An 18,489-nucleotide genomic window follows, 5' to 3' on the forward strand; every position below is an offset into this window, starting at 1 on the left:
GCAGTGACAGAGTGGCTGTTCTATTACAACCTGTGGTACATTCCTCCGTCATGTGCTTCAGTCTCCATATTTGGAGAAGGGCTCGTCTGGGCCTCTTGCACATCAGGGCTCATATGAATGTACGTAAGCTGACAGTGGACAGTGGGGAGCAGTACCCTGAGGGGAGCAGGAGTTAGCTCCCCCAGTTCTGTGCTGAACCGTGTGACACCACAGGGTCTGGCATGTTACGGGGGTATTCCTAACCATTTCCCTGTCCCACAGGCAGTCAGCTCCACGTACACTCTGTTTGGCTTCAACAAACAGGCACCGTCCAACCCACACTGACGGTAGGGTCCTGTGCTGCTCAGTAAACGTTTTCCGTCATCATTTTAGTGATGCTCTGCTTGAGGACTGAAACTGCCCAGAGAGAATGGGCTTTTGCTGGAGCCTTCTTCCTTTCCTGGAAGCTTACACTTTCAGGTCGTGTAGGGTGATATTCCTGCTAACATCACCTGGTTATCACTGTACCTGGGCTGGCAGAAAGTGGAGCTGATAAACAGCCCAAGGAAGTTAGTCAGTGGAAACAGCAACAGAATATCCTTGTATGTGTGAGTGTGTGTCTGGTGATGTGTAGAGGATGTGTGTGTGGTTGATGTCACTGTGTGCATGTGCTGTGTGAGTGTGTGTGTGTGTGAGTGTGTGAGTGTGTGTGTGTGTGTATAGTGTGTTGGATGTACGACTGTTTTGTGAGTGTGCAAGTGTGTGTATGGTGTATGTATGAGTGTGTGCATGTGGTGTGTGAGTGTGTCTCTGTGTGGTATATGTATGACTGTGTGTGTATGTGTATGTGACTGTGAGTGTGTGTGTGAGTGTGTGTGAGTATCTAATCTGATTCCAGACCATTAACAAACCTGGGTTCCAGGACTGTGGGGTTCTCACAGGACACTATTAGGTGTAGCCTGGCAGTGAACGCAGAGCAGGGTGGGTGACAAGCTGGATTTCTCCTGTGGTGAACTTCCAGGAAGGTGCAGAAACTGTCCCCAGATCCCCATATCAGGGTTCTCCCCTATAGCTATGCCTCTGGATTACTAGGGCTCTCTAGGGAACAATGGGGAAAATTGAGGTTTGGTACCTGGGTTGGCTCAGTGGGATGAGGCTGAGGAGTCCCCATCTGCAGTCTGGGGACCCACAAAACCAGTGGTGTGATTCAGTATGAGTCTGAAGGGCTGAGGACCAGGAACCGGTGGTGTGAATCTCAGTCCAGGGCAGAGACGAGATGGCAGGTGAGGCATGTGTTCTATTCAGGCCCCAGTGGATTAGCCGAAGCCCACACACACAGGGAAGGGGGTCTTTACTGAGTCACAGCTAATCTCCTCTGAAAACATCCTCACAGGCCATCCAGCAATGCTTTACCAGCTGTCTGGGCACCCCGAACCTAGTCAAGTTGACACATAAGAATAGCCATCACAAACCTTCCCTCTGTCAACCTGATGACTGCACACATCACCTTAGACCATTCCCAACCTCCAAATAAAGACAGTGAGGTCATAATTCCTCGTAATGTGGTCAAATGATCCTGGGGACCAGTGACGATGCACGGCCGCCTTCCCCAGAGGAAGGGGAACGGCACCCGAGTGATATTTACCCTTCTCCTTGAGAGCGTGTGACTTAAATACCGCTATGTAAATAAAGTCAACGCGCCTTACGTTACACGAGGGAGTAAGAGACGGGAGAGCAAATATGTTTGATATGCACACACACGCATTCATAATAAAACGAGAGGAATGCTCGTGACAGTCTCGGTCCTCGTTTCTGTCACTGGTCACATAGTCACAGCTGGGATTTATAAGCAGTCTCCCCTGCATAGGCCCTCTCCTTCAGCAAGCGCCTGCCCTGGTTGTGGTTCTTTGGCAGCTGGGGTGACCCAGAACTTCCCTCCTGCAGGGTCCCTTCCTTGCGTGCTAACTCAGAGGCAGTACAAGCCCAAAGTGACTGTCTTCACTTCCCGTTTGAAGGACTCGTTCTTGTGTCTCCGGGTGGGCACGTCCCTCCTTTTCAAACTAAGACCTCTGGGCCTGCAGAGCATAACTTCATGAGAACAGGAAGCAAAAAATGTTGTGAGTGGGTCACTAGGGGTAGGAGTGAGTGGCGCCCCCTGCATTTCCACCCCTCGGTCCCTAACGTAGTAAATGCTGGCTCTCAGAGAAGCAGCTCCACGTATTGGACCCTGATCCAAAGCACACAGGCCTCCTGGAGAGCCCTGCCTCCACCCACAAGGTGTGGCCTTTGCTCCTGTCCATCAGGTCAGCTGCGTCAGGCTGTCGGGAGCATGCGAAGGCCGGTGGGTTTTAAGGTCATGGGTGCATTGTCACTCTTGCTGGCACATGCCAGACACAGCCTGGGGCACCCAAACTGTCCTCACAGCCCAGGCAGCACCCAGGACAAGCAAATGGGAGGCAGCTTTAGGGGAAATGTCTCCTATCCTTCAAATGCAACTAAGGGACTCATAATATGACAGTCTCCAACCTCATGAGTCACAGTGACACTGTGCTGTTGATCTTCATTATGATTTGGGGGAAAGCACTATAGGGCCTTTTCACAATAGCACTTTTTGACAGGTGACAGTATTCGTCTAGCCAGTTCTTAACCTCGTGGAAATAGTTGGAATTCTTTACTTTAACCAGGCCTTGGCTTACGGACCACAGTCCTCGTTCTCGGAAATCACATCCTCACCTATATGCTCGGAAAGTCCCCACAGGTGTCCCACAGCTGCCTCATGATTTGAAGAAATGCGAGCTCAGTGTTGTTGTCTGGCTGAGAAGCCTCTGGTTCCTTTGGATCACAGGTTGGTGGTGACAAAATGTGCCTCTCGGACAAGTCAGCGACCTGAGCACGGCTTGCTTTTTCCTTCTGCCCCTGACAGAAAACCACCCAAAGGAAGATAATCCAGGCTTGTTTCTAGAGGTTTTTTTCTTTCTTTATTTCCTTTTTACCTTTCAAACCCCTTCACGCATTTCTCCCACCCCCACACCTTGCAACTGCCAGTCTGTTCCCTGTGTGTATGAGCCTGGGTTGTTGTTTGTTTGCTTTGTTTTGTTAGATTTCACACATAAGCGAGCTAATACGGCACTTGTCTTCCTCAGAGGTTATTTCTGTGTGAGCTCAATGGATGCACATCGCTGCCTGGGACGCCCCACAGGAGACACGCTGCTGAGAAGCTAGGCTGCCCCAGCTTTTCTGGGCACCCAGCTGTGGGAGAAGCAGTGAGGGTAACCTCTGCAAGCCCCCTTCTGTCTGACTCCTGTCGCCAGGTGTTCCTGTCCCTCCTCTCTGGTTCCAGTGTCCCGTACTCATCCCACACATGTCCTCTCCTTTGGGACTTCTCTTCCTTGTCTATCATTTCCCAACCCCCCTGCACCATTCATGACTCTCTAGAGCTGCCTTGGCCACTGTCTCAACAATGCCATATGTGATGGCCATGGAAAATGTGTCAGTGGGAAGGTAGGACTGTTCTCTTCCAGAAAATGCTGTCACACAGAGGAGCCCTCCGAGTCAGTCCCCACATGGTACTGGCTGGTTCCCTGGCCCCGGTCCCACCCCTTATCTCTGCGGTAAGCCCTGACACATCAGTGTGAGCACATGTGATCTGTGGGCCACAGACTGTGGGCCTCACGTGACAACATGGGAGTGTTCCAAGAGGAAGGAAAAACCCCTTTCAAGGGCGTTGTCAAACCAAAGGCATCATCCTTCACAAAAAGAAACTGGAAATCAAATTACAATTAGGAGGATGAAATGTGAACATCAGGGTGATGGTTTGGACATTGAGCTCCAGACACTCTTTTGCAGCTTCATGGATGCGTGTGTCCTTGAAACTGTAATTAAATTTCTCAGACTGGTATACACTATCTTTTGTTCCAATTCCCAGGGTTTTTCTCTCTCATTTCTTGCTATCAAGTATAATTTTTAATTAGTATCAAACAGCACCACTTGCATATCTGTGCAGTTATTTCTAATTGGGTGTTTCTGGTTTGGGGAGTGGGGAAACGTGACTGTGGCTGGCTGAATCGTGGGGCATCCACACATTTCAGAATGGGGCCCCGTTCTGTGGGACGGGGCCATGTTGCTGTTACATAGCTACTCAGAAATCATCCTCAGCTGTCACAGCTGCATCCAAGATTTGAGGACTAAATCTGGGTGAATCTAGCTATTATAACAACATTGGATAAATCTAGGTATTATAATAGCACTGGATAAATTTAGGTATTATAATAGTATTGGGTAAATTTAGATGTTATAATAGCATTGGATAAATTTGGGTATTATAATAACATTGGGTAAATTTATATGTTATAATAATATTGGATAAATTTAGGTATTATAATATTGAACAAATTTAGATGTTATGATAGTATTGCATAAATTTAGGTATTATAATACTATTATAACTAGAAAAGTCTTTACTATATATTACCATTGCTAATATTTTGGCCTACAATTTCCTCAAATAGAATGTTTTGTCTATTGTTAGTTTATAGGTTTTCATCTCAAGAAGGCAGACACACACAAAAGACAATATTTCAAGGCTGACCTCTTGGTGATAAGGTGCAGGCTACAGCAAGTGGAACAATATTTAGGGTAAAGTAGGGCACCCCACCCCCCTAGTTGCGCCCACAGCCCTGTCCAAAGCTGAGCCATGGTTGGCACATTTGTGCTGGTCCCATGTGCTTACAGTTTTCTCATGCAAACATATGTAAATATGTGCACACACTCGCGCACATGCTTTGGTTCTTCTTTACTAAGATAAACTCAGACCAACATGCCATCCTGGAGTTTGAAATCTGTAAAGTGCTGTGGGCAGACTTCTGGCTCAGTTGTTCATTCTTTTTAATGGCTGTGCTGCCATTAAGACTATGGATGGGCATGGTCACGTTCACCATTCTAGATGTTTAAAAATAGCATGACAATAAACATTTGTGTGCAAATTCTGTTTTCATTTCAGTACTATTATTTAGTTTTTACTGGCACTGTATTTCTGTCAAATAAATTCACAAGTCAAATTTATGAATGTTTCCTGCTTTAACAAATACGTTCACATAAGTCTGTGTGTATTAGTAGAGTGCTCCGCAGAACCATCAAGGTCGTGCATCTGTCTCCTCCTTCCAGAGCCATTGTCAGTGTGGCATGGGTCAGTGAAGGGCCAGTGGTGCCAGTGCTGTCACGTGTTGGGTGACAACACGGGGTCCAGGCCTGCTCTTGGGTGGGACATGCCCCATGGGGCAGATCTTGCCACAGAGCCAGTACCACCGACAAGCATCCAGGTCAGCTGTCTGACCAGGCCAGAGAGTGCAGCCCAGCGTTAACAGTGTGGTCCCAACCACTGTTCAGAAGAGGGACCCTGGCATTGAGAAGCCGGTGTTGGGCCAATCTCAGGCTGGGCCTCAGGGAACCCACAGTCCCCTGGTGACAGTGCCCCCAGGAGTGGGGCAGAGCCCACATCCAGGACACACACTCTAGGCAGGTTGCCAACGCTGGGCCGAGGGCAGCAGAAGCAGCAGACATCTTGCTTCCTGGAGTCATTAACAAGATGGAAATTGGCCGGAAAAGGTGGAAGTTCACTGATCGGAACTGGGGACTGATGTCAGAGCAGGACTGAGTCAGCTGACCTCTGGAATCTTACTAAATCTGTCTTTCCTGAGACTGGGATGGACTAAATTCTTGGGAAGGGTGGAAGGTGTGATGGGTATGGGCAGTTAGGTCTCAGTGTCTGGGAGCTAGTGACAAGAACCTGCACTCTCAAAGGTCACCTACAGCCACAGCTCTCCAGGATGAAATAAACAAAGGCAGAGCCGTCCTCTGCTGTGACCACAGGTACGAGGGCCAGGCTGGGTATGTCCTGCCGGCCATGAAGACCTGCACAGCAAACCCCGGTTAGGTGGCCTTCACCCATTCATTTTTGCAGTTTCTGTGTCTTTCAGGAAAATTTAGAAACCAAATAGGGCCTAAAATTTTAACTCACATTAAGTGATCAGAATTATCATTTTGACTTTGATGTTTTCTAAACCTATACCTTCAAGTGTTAATATTTGTTCTGTATTTTAGATGGCTACCCCAAAGAAGAAATGATATATAGATGGAGAAAAAACTCAGTTGAGGCAGCTGATCAGAAATCCTGGCGACTTTATCAGTTTGACTTCATGGGCCTCAGAAATACTACGGAAATCGTGACAACATCTGCAGGTAGGAATTAACAAAACAAAAAAAAATCTGACTTTTTTCCTACCTGATGCCTAAGGCTGTATATATATAGTCACACCTTTCACACAGAATTCTTTTATGGGTATATTTTAGCGAATTATAATTGGGCAATCATGATTTTAAGTGATATTTGAGGCAAAACAACTGATTCAAAGGTGAAAAAAAAATTTAATGTTTTAATTAGGATGGGAAAAGGGCGATTAGAATTGCCTTATGTTTTTTAACCAAGGCTGTGTTTATAAACATAAGTAGGATTATTACTCACTACTGATCATATTTATATAAACCAGTTTTACAAATGGTGAGAGTTTTACAACTTTCCACATACATAACAAGCATCAACTATTATTGAGAATTTACAAATAAAAAAAGCTGGTGTAAAATGTCCTTTGAGTTTTCGTTTCTAGCTTCTTCCTTTTTTTCTTCACTCTGAATTTGATCTTAAACTGAGTTTCTTTTTCAACACATTGAGCACAATTATCACCCACCAATTTGGTTTAATTAAGTGATTATTATATATTTAGTATAAAGCAGGCAACTAGATAAAAAGAGATGCTTTACCTATTAATTTACTTCAATGTGTTTTCTTGTTGTCATTATATGGGGGTGTTTTTCTTTTGCTTTGTTTTTGGTCTGTTTTTTAGTATATACTTATCTCTTTGGTCCACTATTTTGCAATAGGTTTTCTTCATGCAGGGTTTGGGGAGCACATGGGGTGAGAGTCAGCTTTTCTATTGATGTTATTTTATGTTAATATGCATAATTCACCAGAGTAAAATGTATATTCTGATAATGAGTGCTAAGCATCTTTAAAGGACAGTCCGAATTCTTGATAGATTGTAAATACGTAGAGAGCTATGTGCACAATAAGAAAGGCCTGAAAAGCTATCTGATCCATGGATAAAAGCAAAACCTCCCTAGAGATGTCATATGGTGGTAAAGTTGAGAAATGACATCTGTGTTTAGCTATTAAATATTGATAAGGTTAAAGGAATAGAAGGTCATAATTTCTTTAAATGAACTGTGGAGGCAGCATAAAGGGAAATGTTTGGGGGGAGGTGTTTTCCCAATTATGAGTCACCTACATGAATTTAATTCCGCGCCCTGAGAAGTTGACTGGAATGAGCAGACTCTGGGGTCTGTGGCAGCTGTAGGAGGGCCACCACACAGGGACACTGTTCTCTCATTTAAATGCCAAATGCCAGTACTGCTTTTCCTCTCCTGCTGTTCTCAGTAAGATAATGATAAACATGGGAAACAAAAGGAAATGCAAAGGCAGGTTCAACACCACAGGCTGGGGTTTGACCCTGAGAGAAGACTAACAGTGGGGTGCTGGGAGCTGTGGAGTCCCGTGAGTACCAGTCAGGTGTTATTGTGGGTAAATAAAAAGGTGAACAACACATTCGCTGTCAGCAAGGAGCTTTCGTCTCCCTGGAAAAATATGGTGGATGTGAGAGATTAATGTGCAAACTAGGATGTATGATCAGCATAACAAATAGACGTTATGTTACTCTTAAGTTCTGGAGGGCAGAAGCAAGGCGTAGGGCAGTCCTCTCTGAGCAGGAAATAGCTGTTCCCGTGAGGCTCCATTCTCACACATGGCCAAGAGGGCCTCTCCATGAACTCAGTGAGCGTATTGGCATTGATGGAAGGATGTTCTCCATCCCCTCCTCTTATCTGGCCTCTATTTATTTATGAACCTTCACATCATGTGGAATCGTAAATCACTATGTCTTCTTTAGAAAATATGCAAAAAATAGCTTCTAAAGAAATAACTCTACATAAAAAATAAAACGAACTCACTTGCCCCGCAGTGAATTCTGTTTGAAGATAGGAGTGAGACATAAGTGATGGACTCTCGCTCTTGGTTCTAATGCTCCTGTGGGCTCTGTGGTCACCTGCCCTGTGTCCCATTCCCCCCGTGGAAAGTCCTGGAGCTCTCACTATGACCACTCTCTTGCTCCTTCCTTCAGCCTCCTTTCAGCTTTCTCTTACACAAGACCCAACCCTAGTTAAACTCAGCCTTCTCCCACTCCACCCTGAACCCAGGCAGCATTACAGGGCAAAAAACTAAGTAACTAAATGCACACAGCTCCCATCACTGGTCTCATTTGAAGTCCTTGGCCATGAATTTCAAGTGAACCTTAAGGCAATCATACTACATTGTACCAGTCCAGTGGTTCTCAACCTTTATCAGCACCACTTCTTGAAATAGTAATTCTACAGGTATGCTTGTGCATCTTTTTATCTTTAGATGGCCTTTTGGAGGGCTACTCATGCTAATATCCAAGATTTTTTTGCCTCCTCCAAAAAAACAATTTTCACCCCTTAGGGGTAATACCGCCACGGCATTTTTTTATCCTGAAAGTCAAGGCATATGCAGCAAACTTCGTGAAATGGGGCCAGAAATGTGAGCCGCGCCCTGCAGGGGTCATGCCTTTGGCAGCTTGGGGCCAGTTCAGAACACGCCTACAGGGCTCTGAGCAAGAGGCAGCCCACGAAGACACCAGAGGAGAGCAGGTCAGAAGTCTGGGCCCCAGATTAACTGCTCCAGGGCCTTTTCCCCTGCTGCCTGTTTTATAACAAAGCCCCAAACAGTCCCTTTAAGAGAATAAAATTGTTTTAGTCAAAGTAACCATGAGAAGAGTGGCTGGTCTATGACTACGGCAAAAGCCACACAGCTGGGTGTGAGCACGTGATGTTTCTGAAGTTTGTCCAAGATTCAAGTTCAGCAGCTTCTATAAGGAATTCTCCAAACTCCAAAAAAAAAATCTATATATGAACTTTTATATCATATCCGTATTTAATAGGTAGCGCACGCTCCAGCTGAAATTTTAAACATATTTTCTCCAGGAGTGCCCGTGACTAAGAGTGAGCTCAGGGATCACGAGGATGGAGTCAGATTGGCAGGTTCTGACCTTGGGGACCTTCCATGCCCCATGTGTGCCCACCTTTCATAAGTGAGAAGGACATGCCTTCTCCTTATGTGGCCGTTGTGAATTTAAGTGAACTAGCATTCGCCAAGTGCATAACTGCCATCCATATATATATATAAATAATATCTGTTATTATTGCCTTAATGTACTTCCTGGGAAGGAGAACTGTACTATTTACTACTGGCTCTATTTGGCAAACAGTCCATTGAGTCAGCTGTGAGCCTTACTGGATGAGGCGTTTTAACAGGTCGCTGGTGTCAGATTCGTATCTTGAATGCAAATAGAAACTCTAAAAGTGGTTTCTTCTTGACTTTTTGTCATATTTGTCTGAATGCAATCTGGGTAATAAATCAGTCTGGGTTTTAGAGTCAGGATTTTTAAAATAGCGATGGCGTCTTTGTTCACAAGATTGAGTGGAAACTCTGTCAAACCCATTGAGTCACCTCCCTCCTCGAATTCAGAGAGATGTGGGAAAGCCACGGCTTGGCTGAATGAGCTGCTCATCCACTAAGAAAATTGAAATTCTTTGATGCAAATCAACTCTGACTATGTCTATTCTTTTAAAATCCGATTTCATTCATTATTCCTTAAAAGCAAAATTATCTTTCCATGGGACATGAACAAATTATAGCATTTAGTCATGGTAACAGTGCTATTTATACACACATCATGCTCTGGTGTCCATTTGCTTCCCGTCTTGTACTTTGAGAAAGGCAGGACGGATGCAAACGTCTTTATTATTAGCGGGGGGACTGAACCTCAGGAAGGTGAGGCCTGGCCCACAGTGCATGCTCCAGCAATGTCAGACCATGTCCCTGTGGGGCAGGTGGCTTTTCCATGATGTCACCGCCACAAAGAATTCACTTTACTTCCTGTAGCTCACACTCGGTTTACAGAACGTTTTACTTTCTCTAGTTCAGTGTTGGGTTAAGCTTCATTGTTTAGTACATTCTCTGGCATGGATGATATATCTTTTTTTCATAATGGTGTTACATTACTGCTTGCAACCATGTGATTAGAAGAAAAGTCTTAGATCTGTATGTACCGACGTAAGGGAGTATGATAACTTAAAATTATCTGTGAAATAATTATGTTATCATTGAAACTTAGAACTCTGGCAAGGAATGCCCTAGTACATTCCCATGTCTAAATGCTAGCTACCATCGATGTTCTCTATGCTTCTTTGATCTACTACAACTCTTTGAGGTAGTTACGCTACTACCTCCCTCATACAGATGGTGAACCTGAGTCGTAAAAATATCCTTGTTCATAAAAACCCATGGCAAGCCATTCTGAGAGAGCCTCGGGGTAGCTGCTGGGTGCTCTCATTGAGTGCTAGGAAGTTCAGGCAGCTCCCCAGCCCTGCGCCAAAGCCACCTGTAGTACTTGTTCCTGTGTGCCCCACAGCAAGCACCCACCTCACACACCAGCCTCGTTTCCTTGCACCATCCCTACCTTCTCAAGCTCTAGTCTGTCCCAGCCAGGAAGCCATTTTTAAGAGATGTCTCAAAGACAGGTTGAGTAGCCATTTACTCTCACAAGTCCTGACGTGGCCCCAGGACAGCACTCTGCACGTTGCTCTGTATGATCAAAGGGGAAATACAGACGCCACTGCTGAGAACAAAAAACCTCTGCAGCCCTCCTGCCTGGTTTCATTTCAGGTCTAGCCTTACAAGTCGTGCTGTCTTGGACAGTTATCCTACCTGTCTGAGACTCAGTCTTCTCATCTGTAAGATGAGCCAGAAGGAGCCAGTGATCACTGTGTGGCGTGAAATGTACCTGTTCCTCCCAGTTGATTGACCTATTTGTATCTGAGGGAACCAGCAAAGCAATTAGCTCAGAGGAAGTACTTGGTAGATACAGGACTGTTTGGAAGAGAAAACAACCATTAATTTGTTCCGCCAACAAGCCAAAAAGATAAATACCCCACTTTGCAAACACTTAGTTGGCATCTTAGAAATATTAATGTGGGTGCATTAATGTGGTATACTAGTAAGAAAAATGTGTTTTGAAATTTTAGTGGTATGCTTCACCCGTGTTTATACTTCCATGATTTAAAATTTAATTAATAAAGGACCCTTTTATCTACTTTGTGTTTTACAGATAATGCTTATTTGGGGGTGTGGATACAAATATCTGAACTGAAATTTGTGAAAGTGACAAAACATATTAATTTACTCCATTCTTTGATACATATGTTTACGTATCAAGTGCGTGCCATACCACAATTCCGTTTTCTATGAAGACCCTGAATACCTTGGGCAATATTCACATTTAAGAAATTCCACAGTGCTTGTGGTCTGGGTCCTATCGGGAGGCTGGGTGCCCAGGTGGGAAATTAATTCCCTAATTTGGAGTCCCCCAGGGTTGAGTAGCTAAAGTTTTTCTCTCATTCCAGAAGAGAACCGTCCAACTCACTGGACGATTTTGATCTGATTTCCATTTTCTGGCATCATCAGCAGAGAATCTGGGGAAATGCAGGCCTGTTAATTAAGATAATTAAATGCTTGCCTGCCAGAGTCAGTGGCCCTTCACCATGGTGACATGCCATTAGCACAGTGGGCCATCAATTCGGTTACCTGGGCAGCATGTCCTGCCTGTCGAGATACTTTTCTTATTGGTCCCGTTTCCACTGTTGGTCGCTGAAGGGACACGTTAGTGCAGGAACGGGCTTCCTGGGTGACAGCCCTTCCCACCTGCTCCCCTCGGCGCCCTGAGAGAGCAGAAGCTCATGGTGGCATCATTCCCAGCTCTTCCCCTCCCACCCCTCCCTGTCATCCGCTTATATTGCCTTTGCCTGGTCCCTGCACCTGGCCCGTGTCCATTGAAGAGGTCTGAGGTCAGGGGCATGCTCCTCTGGACTTGCTCAGCTTAGAGACCCATTCAGCTTCTCAGAACCCTGTACAGTTCCATCAGGATGGCGGTAGTTTTCTGACTGCCTGGCCCTGAGCTGTGCCCCTCCCATACCCCCCTCGCTGCACTCTGCTGCCCACATGCCCCCACTGGTCTAGAGGGACAAGCCATGCGACCCCAGCCCCACTCGGCTCTGGTGACACATGAGCCTCAGCTCCCCATTGCAGCCCCGGTCATCGACCCACTCTTCTTAGAATGCATACTCACTGTTATTAGTGAACCTGCATAATTACTCTTCCCGGGAAAATAAAGACCATAATCCAAGAAGCCACATAGTCTGAGGACAAGCTTATGTGGAAATGAGAATTACAAGGACATTTAGATGCTTCTCTGTTACCTGCTGTGCTCTTATTTCAAATACATGGGCAGTTTGCAGCCTCTAAATTCCCTCCTCCATCACCCCACCATACCAATGCTACCATATTTCCTTCTTAATGAGTTCTTTAGTGGTATCTCATATGTTGTGTAATTTTATCCGAACCTTGCTATCAAACCATGTTAGGGTAACTTATTGATCCCTTATACCAAAAGCCTTTGTTTCATCCATCAATAATGCTCTAGAGGGTTGAAATTTACCCAGAACTGCACATGGTGACTCACCCATTTGTCAGGATTAATTATGTTGAACTCAGAGCCAAGTCTCTTCATTAAAAAGTAGCTCACAAGCCCACAGTTTTAATGAGGACTTAAAGAGGCAGCCTTGGCTAAGAATTTATCATAATTCACAAATGTGTCTTAAGTAAAAGGATAGGCAGCCTTCCAAGAGATTTTCATTTGGTAATAAAGCCACAGATAAAAGGAGTTTTCTTAAAAAGAAACATGCTTTGGTCTTGGTTTAAGTCTCACTTCAGAAGGATCTGAGGGTGATGTCATTCTGATGCCGCTGACACCTGGAGCAGCATGAGGTGGCAGAGCCTACGACCTGGTGCCTGCCACCTGCCAGCGCTGAGGGGCAGGTCTGCAGTGGGCAGGTCTCCTGGACTCTTGTTCCTGTGCAGCCCCTCCCCACACAGGGATTTTCCTCCTTACTGAAGGTCAGAATGCTTCCGAGGGAATGAATCTTCAAAGTAACACGTGCATTCAATGGCGTGATATCATTTGTTTTATACAGAAATTTGTTTGGCTGAAGTACAGCAGCTATTTATATAAGACAGATATTTATATTACCCTTCGTATTGATGAAAGAACCACTAGGAAAAATCCTTTTTGCATATAAAGTCTGGCCTTTGGCACCACACCTGCTATTGGGAGTGTCTGTCCTTAATGAGACTCTGTCTTGGATTCACAAACTGTACAATCGCCCCAAAGAAAATGGGTGATTCATATTGAATACGAAGACTGGAAAGGATTAGGGTTTTTTTTGTTGTTGTTTGTTTGTTTTTTATTAGTTTCAGTACAAAGCAACATAATAGTTAGACATTTATGGCCGGCCAGTGGCTCAGTTGGTTAAGAGCACAAGCTCTGAGCACCAGGGTTGCCAGTTAGATTCCCACATGGGCCAGTGAGCTGTGCCCAAGCTGAGCTGCCAACAGGTGGCAGGATGGCTCAGCTGGTGAGAGCATGTGCTCCTAACAACAAAATTGCCGGTTTCACTCCTGCACAGGATTGTGGGCTATACCCCCCGCAACTAAGATTGAATATGGCACCTTGAGCTGAGTGGCCGTGAGCTGCTGACAGGTGGCCAGATGGTGACTGGACTTGGAGCTGAGCTAGCTGCACCCTCCACAACTAAGATTGAAGGACAACAGCTTGGCTGTTCCCCTTCCCCAATTCCCCAACACTGTTCCCCTTCCCCAATTCCCCAACAAAATTAAAAAACAAAATAGTTGGACATTTATACCCCTCACAAGGTGATAAGCCCCCCATTTCACTACCCCTCTGACATTATATAGAGCTGTTACTATACCATTGACTCTATTCCCTATGCTGTACTTTACATCCCATGACTATATATATATATATATATATATATATATATATATATATATATAGTTGACATTCAATATTATTCTACTTCCACTTCAGGTGTATAGCACATTGGTCAGGCATCTACACAGCCCATGAAATGGTCCCCCAATAAGTCCAATACCCATCTGGCACCCTACATGATCTTTACAACATTATTGATTATATTCCCCATACTGTATTTCATATGCCTGTGACTATTCTGTGATGACCAATTTGTAATTTCTAAGGATTAGTTATTTTAAACAAGGAAAATGCTTATAATAAAGTGTTAGAAGAAAATAATTGTATAAAATCCTCTAGAACCCTCTAGAGGGTTTGCTTGGGTGTGGTACTGAAGCCCAAATACAACAAAACCAGAATGGCGGTTTTACTCTCATCTATAGATAATGTTTTCTTTTTCTTCTTAAATTATTTGTATATATTCCACATGTTTTAAAATACTGCTACTTTTAAAACTTAAAAAAAATCACAGGAAAATATATAAAAGAATAAACCTCCATCCCCCAACAATCATTAATATCTTTGTAAATGTGTCCCCAGAGGTTTTGGGGGACTTTTTATCATAAGACATACTCTCTTTTTTATGATTTTATTGGGGAATTGGGGAGGGGAACAGTGTTGGGGAATTCGGGGAGGGGAACATTGTGTTTTTCCAGGACCCATCAGCTCCAAGTCAAGTTGTTGTCCTTCAATCTTAGTTGCGGTTGGCGCAAGCTCAGCTCCAAGTCCAGTTGCTGCTTTCAATCTAGTAGCTGGTGGGGCATAACCCACCATCCCATGCGGGAGTTGAATCCGCAACCTTGTTGCACACTGAGCCATCCGACCGCCCATTGGCAGCTCCCGGCTGCTCAGTTCAAGGTGCCGTGTTCAATCTTAGCTGCAGGGGGGCGCGGCCCACCATCCGTGCAGGAGTTGAACTGGTAACCTTGTTGTTAAGAGCACGCGCGGTCTCACCAGCTCAGCAGCAGCTCCTCTCTGGCGCAGCTCACTGGCCCATGTGGGAATCAAACTGGCAACCCTGTTGCTCAGAGCTCACATTCTAACCAACTGAGCCACTCGGCCGGCCCCAAGACTTACTTTTTTTCATACAATAGATTTGTTGCCATATTTTACAAAGACACTCAAAAGTGGAGAGAAGTACAAAGATGAGAGCTTAAACAAACGAACAAACTTCAATTCTATCTCCTAGCAAAGTCTTTTCCAGAACTGAGCTCAATGAATCCATGCAGAGGAGTAGGCCGAGATGCAGACATAGAAATGTAGGTATGTTTTATAACAATTTTATATTATCAATGCTATTTTCACAGTTAAAGAATATACGTAATTGTCCTTGAGTCTAATAGAATAAAAAGAAATGAAAGAAAATAGAGAAATTAAAACTTTGAATATTTTTTTAATTAAGAAATATATTATTTTCTAAAAGGTGACTCTAAAGTTAAGAAAAACATTTCTTTAAAGCTTCAGAGTTAGACTAATTATTGGCTGTATGTTCCGATTTTAGATAGAATGGACAGTCTGGACGCTGACCGATGAGGTGGTGTCAGTACCTCCCATCAGAGGTTATTGGGAACAAGTTGCACTGACAGAGAACTGTGGGAACCATGGGGTGTCTCAGGAAGAGAGAGATACAGGAATTATTGCAGGATTCAAGGCTTGGGAGAAGGTGTGAGGGGGGAGGGCCTGGCAGTGATCCTGGATGCTGCCACATGCCTCTCTGAGTGTCAGGCCGACTTCTAGCTACACCAAGGGTACCAGGCCAGCTCCCCGATGTCAGAGACACTGTCATTGTAAGATGTCTCATTCATATCGCACATAGCTACTATTACTTACATTATGATTTTTTACGTTGTCAGATTCCATATTTCAAATTATCCTCCCAACTGATATTCCCAAAGTTGTTTTGTATTAGATTTGGACGGACATGAATACAATGATTACAAGCTTCCTAACTAATATCCTTTTCTCCTTGAGTTCTTAATTTGAGCCAATACTTACTTGTGGATTTTAGGTTTAAGTTATTTCTTTTACAAAAGACCATGAGGGCTGTATTCCCTGATTTCTTTTATGTTTAATAATGTCCGCCCATGCCTTTATTCTTTAATTGTATCTTGGCTGAGCCACAGCTCCTTCCCCTTGGAACTTTGTAGACATGATTCTATTATCTTCTGGCTTTGACTGTCTTTTGGAGAGATCTGAGAGCAATCTAATGCTCTCCCCTTGGAAGTGTACACCCGATCAGAAGGATGGCAGCTTCACCGTTGTCATGGGGATCGCTGTGCATTTCCACGATTCATCTACTGACTCGTATGACAAGCATCACCTTTTTGAGAGGTTATAATTTAGGAAAAAGATATCTGCCCATTCGGAGTTTCTCATCAAACAAATCTGGTCAGTTGTAATGATACTAAGCACGATGCTTTCATTGTCCCGAGATAGCTAACCTCCGGTGGCTTGAGAAATCCCTTTTTCATATTCATAATTGCATGACAGTTCTTAGAATTTTCAGGATTTAATTCGATACAAAGATATAAAACTAATTCTAGAATATTGAAAACCCAAAGTTGATGAGCTGGTTGTTTGTTCCCATTCTAGGCGTTAATTGATCTCAGATAGAAAATTGCCCAGAAGGAGTGTCAGGAAACAAGATATATAGTCCACAGAGGAGACAGGCCGATTTTTCCATTAAAATCCTTCATTATTAAAACAAATTACTGATAATAAACAACCCAGTCATTGCCGAGAGGCACACTCAAATAAAAAAGTTCACCTCCCCAAGAGGAGTAGTCCTACATTTGTTTTCAAAAACCAACTCCCTTTTAATATAAAGCTATTGTTTTAATGGAAATGTTTATTTCCATGTAAGAAGCAGTAAGTCTTCTGAGAATATTTGATAAGCAGTGAGCATTCACATCAGTTAAGCTTGCAACCCTTCTTGAAGAAATTAGAAACAAATTATGAATTTCCTCTGTCCTCATTCTGGAACACACCAAAGGTGAACACGTAGCGTCTACAAGATCAGCACAGGTTAGAAACACAGCTGACAGGTGCCAACAGCTTCCCTCTGCGAGGCCCTGTTCCATGCGCTTTACACCTAGTAACCCATTTATCCTCCCAACAACCATAGTGGTAAAGATACCATTATCATTCCTCTTTCACAGATGAGGAAAATGGGGCATAAAGAGGTGAGCCACCTGGCCCAATCCAGGCACCCCGGTTTTTATGAGTGTGATCTCATATTGTTCTAGGCTGTTCCTTCTCAAAGGCAGAGTCCTGATGAAGGGTGAGTAAATACACCAGAAATCCTGATATACACAGAGAACAAAAACATGGCACTTACTCTACAGAGCACATCAGAAAGCTGGCAGGTGCTGCCATCTGACCAGGAGAGGGAAGAGGCAGGGGAGGGTCAGGGTCCTCATTCACCCCCCCGAGGGTGGTGTCTCGCTCAGCCCACTCCCCGGCGGGCTGCAGTCTAATGCAGACACTGGACGTCTGTTCATGTACTGGCCAGCGGGCTCAGTAGCCATCCTGGTGGGCAGGGTCCGTTGTGAGGCTTTGGGGCAGCATCAGTCTGAAGGAAGCAGGGGCCCCGCTCTCCTGCGGCTCACCGTCTCATAGGGATGAGGGCTGTTCATTAGTAATGTCACAGAGACGCATGAAATCACAGTTGTGATGAGAACAGGAGGACACAGGTGCACAGTTCTCTATGCAGACACAACGGGAGCCTGACCTTGCCCCAGTAGTCCGGGAGGTCACCTCTGAGCTGAGACCCGCAGGCCCCGGAGGTGCTCATCAGGCAATGGGCTGCATCTGATGTGTAGAGAAGGCGGTTCTGGGCAGCTGGGCTGTTAGGAGCACAGTGTGTCCCTGCCACCGAAAGGCACCGAGTAAGGGGGCACAGATGACAGGTGAACTTGGAGAAGCAAGCTTATTTCTCTTTGTATGGGAAGTATGCTTACATGTCAGCTGACGAGCTGGTCAGAAAGCGGCTAACAGGGAGCTGACCATAGGGAGTCAGTTACACAAGTGCTGGACGGCGCAGAGGACAGTGAGACCCCCAGAGATGAGGAATGAGGAAGAGCCGACAGCCCAGCCTAGTGGGGCAAAGGGGGTCGTGTTCAGAGGAACCCCACAGAAGCTAGCATGCTCCATGGCCCTGAGACCGGCCCACGGCAGACGGGAGAGGGAGTGGTTCCCTGCTTGTCCAGTTCCCCACTCTGCCAGCTACCGTTCCCCCCACCCCACCCCACACCCGCAGCCATGTAGCCACTCCCCCAGGAGCTGGGGCACGAGGTATGGAGTGGGATGGAGGGGGGACAAGCAGCAGACCTGGGGACAGAGGCCCGAGGCAAACCTAGACAGAGAATGAACGCATGCTAAGTGAAACAGCTCCTACAATCCGCTCTCCCTCACCCTGCCTTTTCTGGAAGCTTCTGCT

The 18,489-nt window shown here is 45.1% G+C and overlaps 1 protein-coding gene across 1 annotated transcript in view; it reads left to right on the forward strand.

Annotated features, from left to right (window-relative positions):
* Window positions 1-18,489, forward strand: part of GABRG3 (gamma-aminobutyric acid type A receptor subunit gamma3) — a 284,504-nt gene that overhangs the window by 251,385 nt on the left and 14,630 nt on the right. The window contains exon 7 of the mRNA XM_019628903.1: window positions 6,079-6,216. Coding sequence (XP_019484448.1) covers window positions 6,079-6,216 — 138 coding nt within the window. The remainder of the gene's footprint in view (window positions 1-6,078; window positions 6,217-18,489) is intronic.

This window comes from Hipposideros armiger, unplaced genomic scaffold (genome assembly GCF_001890085.2).
Source record: "Hipposideros armiger isolate ML-2016 unplaced genomic scaffold, ASM189008v1 scaffold_814, whole genome shotgun sequence".
Taxonomy (NCBI): domain Eukaryota; kingdom Metazoa; phylum Chordata; class Mammalia; order Chiroptera; family Hipposideridae; genus Hipposideros; species Hipposideros armiger.